This window comes from Parasteatoda tepidariorum, chromosome 5 (genome assembly GCF_982258835.1).
Source record: "Parasteatoda tepidariorum strain Cologne lab strain chromosome 5, Ptep-v5.0, whole genome shotgun sequence".
Taxonomy (NCBI): Eukaryota; Metazoa; Arthropoda; class Arachnida; order Araneae; family Theridiidae; genus Parasteatoda; species Parasteatoda tepidariorum.
This window is the reverse complement of record NC_141759.1, coordinates 40,682,914-40,688,913: the sequence shown is the minus strand read 5'-3', so window position 1 is coordinate 40,688,913 and position 6,000 is coordinate 40,682,914. Positions and strand designations below refer to the sequence as shown.

At 29.7% G+C, this 6,000-nt stretch overlaps 1 protein-coding gene across 1 annotated transcript in view; it reads left to right on the top strand.

Annotated features, from left to right (window-relative positions):
• Positions 1-242: 242 nt before the first annotated feature.
• LOC107438063 (proteasome activator complex subunit 4) overlaps positions 243-6,000 on the top strand; it is a 77,101-nt gene continuing 71,343 nt past the window's right edge. The window contains exons 1-5 of the mRNA XM_043050390.3: positions 243-637; positions 3,046-3,186; positions 4,858-4,974; positions 5,062-5,106; positions 5,778-5,927. Of these exons, the coding sequence (XP_042906324.2) occupies positions 447-637; positions 3,046-3,186; positions 4,858-4,974; positions 5,062-5,106; positions 5,778-5,927 (644 nt within the window). The 5' untranslated portion in view covers positions 243-446. The remainder of the gene's footprint in view (positions 638-3,045; positions 3,187-4,857; positions 4,975-5,061; positions 5,107-5,777; positions 5,928-6,000) is intronic.

The following is a 6,000-nucleotide window of genomic DNA, read 5'->3' as shown; positions in this document are numbered from 1 at the left end:
AGCAAAATTATGACGATCTCAACAGCAGTATAATAAAGTTTGTAAACAAATAAGGGTAATGACGTCATGCGAACTGACCAAACCGACCAGAAACCTGGTGCACTTCGTGCGTAACTGGTGACACTGGTTTGAATATTGGAACGATCAGTGCAGTGCACTGGTGTAACTGGTTTTAATATTGGAACGGTCGGTGCGGCAAACCAGTGTAACCGGTTACACCGGTGCGAATATTGGAACGTGCCCTTCGATTCCGAAACTGCTGTATCATTTCGTTTCATTTTGGGATTGTTGTCGATGTGACGTAATCATAATCAAATCAAAAACGAAAACTTTTCCAAATCCAATGTGGATGCGGCCATGAATCACTGAATCACTGTAGTAAACAAAGCTGTTTATAAATGATACTGACGAAATTCGCTTGTCATTTTTAGACTTTTACTTTGAGAATGGCTGAGCGAGCCGAAATACTTGGTTTTATACCTCAAAAAGAGCTAGTGTACAGTAAATTGTTGCAATATGGAGACGAACTTGATGCCGAATCTCAAAAATATTTAATTGAAATTAAAACAAATCTCGGTAAATCAATTCAATGCCAAGATTTGCGAGATGTTTCCTATTGGGCAAATCATTTGGCAAGGTAAGTTTTATTTCTAAATGTTTTAAATAACAATCTTTAAGGAATAACGTTTAATAAACATTGATTGTCGTTCTATTACTTTACGCTTTTGAATATCCCTTTTGTATTCGATCTTTACAAATTCCCTGGGATAAATTGATTGATTTAAATTATTTTTAATTCTGTTATTGATTAATATTTAAAAATCTTTTTTATTAATTATGGTTGCATTCATTAAATTGCAATTATGTTTCATAGTTATGTTTGTTTTCATAATTTGGAAACTGTCTTCGATCTTTGAAAACTTACAGAATTTATTTTCTGCACTAGGTTTCTTATTCAGAAAATAGTTTGGTGAAATATCTCATACAGGGGTGCCACTCTTTAGTCCTGAGGACTGAAATTAGTCTTGGGGAAAAGATCAGTGGGATGAAATCCAACCTCCAATTAATATTTATTCCCATTTAGTTTTGTACATTAAATTTTAGAAATAAAAATTACGTTTTCTTTTTTTCTTTGAAAAAATTTTCAAATAATATTTTTTGCCAAATCAATAAAAAAAAAAGGATTATTTAAAGAAATAATAATATATTTAGAGTAATAGGACAAAATTTGATGAAAGGAAAAATAAAGATTGGTGTAAAAAGATATGAGGTTAGTTGTTATTTCCGTTTAGTTCGTCATAAAAAAGTAAATATATCTTTAAGTAATAAAGTTAATGATAAAATATATAGATCATTATCGTGTTAAGTGCACTATAAATTTCGGAAAAATTCTGCTAAAAACGCCTGATCATTGGTCAAAAAATAAGTTCAGCCCACTCCTTGTAAGTTACCAAGATTTGGGGTAGTTTTTCCCTTGGGAAAACTACTAAATACTTTTTTTTTAAAATTCTTGTCAGTTTAAAATCTTTTTGGGCTATTGTATTTGCATGAACAGGTGTCAAAGTGGAAACATCCTCTAACAGATGTGCCAGTTGGCTGTGATAAAACCACAGATTTTTGGGTTTATAGATGGATTCACTAAGCTCAGTGAAATTAAGGTGTATACTTTATACTGTATATAATTTTTTAAGGGTGAGTCGTAAAGCTTCCCATAGTTCCTGCCTCAAATCCTTCATCTAATGAAAAAGAAGCCTGACTCATTCTCAACTGAGACTTTCGTTTGATTGAGAGGCTGGGTGGCCATGAGCAAAGTTGTTACTCAAACCTAAATATGAATTGTGACCCGAAAGATACTCATAATTTAATAACTCTTCATCCACCTATAAGAGGAGTTTCAGCCTCTACAGATTTAATATTTTTGTTGCACATTCACTACAGCTGTCTAGTTCACGGGATAAACAAACTTATGATCCTTATTTCTCAACAAGTAATTTCATTGACTGTTCTACTTGTCATAATTTGAATTAACAGTGGGTTAAATACAAGAATTTCTAAAATTCTACTGTACAATGTTGAACACTATATACCATCTTTATATTGCTTTTACTAAGTCAGGGGTCTGTCCAGGCTGAATTTACTACCGTTTAGCGGTACCGTCACAAATTCAACTTTAGGAAAAACGGTAGTTTCACAAAATACTTTTTCTTAAAATTTCTTTTTTGTATCCCTTAAGAAACAATAAATCCATATTTTTGTCTTTATTTTTAATTTTTCACAAATTATGTCTAAATTTTCACAAAATAGGTACCTTTCAGAAAAATTTAGACAGACCCCTGTAAGTAAAATAATAGGATTGATTTGACAACTTGTCAAATGCTTGTAAAGGTTGAATTAATGGGCATAAGTGTGAGTTCAAGGTGGAACACCATTGAAATAATAATTAATATAAACATTGACATGAATTATTTTCATATTTAATGTTTAAAATTATTAATTAAAGATTTTAAATGAAATTTACATCTTATGACTTAATAATCTTATGATAGATATCTGCTAACAAGGCATGCCGCATTTATATCGGTATCCTTTCTCCCTGTGACTGAGTAGTAGCACTTTGCACTTTTGTGCTACAGGTCCTGGGTTCGATTCATGGATTGGGCAAGGTTGATTCAGCCTTTCAACCTTTCAGTAGGTCGATAAAATATGTACCAAGCATGCTTGGGGACTACACTGGGGGTTCCGCCTTCGTTTGACCACCCAACCGGAACATCCGCGAGCCCAAGGTGAAGAAAGCAGTACGTCTTGGCCCTCTTTAGGCTGTCATGTATCATGCAAGTTTCAGCGCGTCAAATTTTTATATTCTCTTTCGAGTTTAAATTAAAAAAGACAAATACATTAAATAGCTAAACTTTATCAGTCTTGTATGAATATTTATGTACTAATGAGTTAGAAATAATTATATGAATTTAGAAATATATGTAACATATGAGCTTTTTTTTAATATACTTTTAGTGTGATTTCTCGTAATTAACATTTGACTTACAGGTACATTCGACTTTATGGCAGAAAGTTTTCAAAGGAAGATCATGTTCACTTCATTAAAGTATTCTTTGAACTTTTACTAATTAATGATGTAGAAAGTAGTTTTGTAAAAAAAATATCTGTGATGTTGCACTCTTTGCTCAAGTAAGTCTTTTGCTTTTACTATAAATTACTTTTATTTTATTATATACAGCATTTTAATTTGAACTTTTTAAGCATATTCTAATTTTTTTCATCACATTCTGGAAACCATGATCTAATTAGTATATATATATATATATTTAAATAGTGTTAGTAGCTGCTTAAACATACAATGTACATACAAAAAAATTTTATATTACATAGAAACACAGGATCGCATATTATATGTAAAATACACGGACAATGAACAAAGTCATTCTGCATCATTGTATTTATATGGTATATTACCAAACATGTAACACATTTACAAACACTTCTACTGCATGAAACGCTTAATGACACCTTGATGTTACATTACATTGATGCTAATTAAAATGGCATACTCTCTTAAATGTATCAAAATTATCTCAAATACATCTTGGAGCTGCAATAATACTTCTCACCAGGTTTCCTAGGTTTTTCATAAATAAATCCTTTTTAAGAGCAATATAAAAAATTATTAGAGACAAATCTAGTGCTCATGCTATTAATCCTCTTTAATATCATTTGTAACATCATCTTCCTAAGTGATTCTTTTTTTTCTTGTATGTCTGCTTTTTCTTTTGGTTTTGTTATTTTGGATCATCCTTTATATCTGTATAAAAAAAAATTCCTGATTGTCTACAAATTAATTTTCCGTCAGTCATTTATACATAGTCTGATTCTAGAACACACCCTGGCAAGTACGAAATACTGTAGCAAGTACTGCTAAAAATTTGTTTTTGAGATATTCTGATACTATGTCAGAATAAATATTCTGCATGTTTTATTCTATACTACATTATTTTGCTTATGTTGGATTTTATATCACAGTATTTTGTATATATGAGATTATGTCTTGTGATATTAAGTCTGTTAAAGATTCTTTCTGGGGATACTTAGATGAGTGTGTTTACAGTTCTCCTTTCATATGTGGGGTTGTCTATGATAAATTCCTTAAATGATATTAATATTGTGTCAGCTTCGTGAGATGTAGTTTTTGGAGCACACGCTAAATTCTTTCTAGTTTCGTAAAGTAAACTATCCTTTGATGGTCGACTTTTCGACTGATCTAGTTCATAGTTTTCACATGATCTCATTATTCTTTATTTAATAATGGTAAATATTTTAAATAATTCTATCATTAAAGCAAACTATAATAAAAAAGGTTAAAAATCTTTACGAATAATAAAACACCAATTACAATTTTTATTTTGATGAAAAAGTTTAGGACCGTTCACTCTAGTTTGTATGCAGAAGTTTGTGTTTGCGAATTTGACCATGTGAATGAGAATTTGTTTGGTATAATATACCCCTAAAAAACTCGCCTATCAGATTCTCATTCGTATCTCCGAATTCGCATGCAGGAAGACTACTAAGAAACAGTTTGATGCAAAATATCACTTTTAGAAAAAATGTGTTTCACTATATTGCCCCAAGCCCTTCATGTTATAAATCATATATAAAGTAGTTTTTATTTAGTTTTCTAAAAATTTCAGAAACATAAAAGTCTTTATTTAATTTATTTATTAATTTTTTCAAATCTATTTCATTTTAATGACAGCATAGTTTTAAATTATTAATTCTCGGGAAACTTTTTCACTGAACTTTGAGCTATTTATTTAAACTTGTTTTAAGAAAGCATTTTTGTTTTAGGAAAGCTGAATTACTATCGCGTGATGATCTTGAGTTACCATGGCGTCCTCTTCATGAATTGGTTAGAAGACTATTTTTCTCCACATATGACAGTGTTGGAATGTTTTTAAATCCTACGTAAGAGATGACCTGTAAAATTTTAGAGAATTCTCTTCATGTTTTTAAAATAATTTTGTTTGAATTAAATTGTTTTATGTTTTTCAGCAATTTGGAAAATAACATTAAAGTCCTCGTCAAAGATTGTAGCAAGTAAGAATTCAAATTCTTTTCTTTTTTTGAGTGCTGTACACATGACACATGATGGGTGTATTTGTGGTTCAGAGTTTTAGAGTTTTTTCTAAACATTTAATTTTTGAGTTTATTTGGTTGCTGAGTTTATTAGTATGCTTTCTAAACTAATAGATTTAAATTGTAGCCAGTCACCAAAACACAAAGACACCCTACTGTGGCAATAGTTTTACTCTCTTTACAAGTTACAATAGTAAAAGTAAAAAGTATGTACTTTTACTTGTATACTTTGTTACGATTTAATAATATTTGAATAAATTGTTTATCATACTAACATCTATTGTAAATATATTGATGCTAGAAACAATTGTATTCTGTTTGAAAATTGAATTTATACTTAAAAAAAAAATCAATAATTTATTTAAAATTCATGCAATATTAGTAACAATGTTCTAAATAAATGAATTAATATTTTAAAATATTTTCTCTCAGAGATATAGTAAATAGCAAAAACAGCTTATTTTGTGGTGTTGGTATAAAATTTTTGTAGTGTTTTTTATACCATGCATTATATTTTGATTCATGTTAAGTTTATTTATGCTGTCTGAAGTTGTTTTAATTACTTTACTTGTTTTTATTTTGTAAATATTTTTGTAACAAAGTTAAATATTTTGTTCTTTTCTTTTTTCTAGGTATTTTCCAGTTGAAGCTACTCAAGAAATACTCGAGGAGTTTAAGCCTTACATGTGTCCTTTCGATACTGAAATGGTTGATGCCATGTGTAATTTAGAATATTTTCTTCCCACTGTATTACCTCCTGAAGATCACTGCCGAGGTTTCAAGTGAGTTAATTTCATATTTTTACATTAAAAGTCATTAGCTGTATTTAGTGTTAACACCTTTTGAAAATATGAA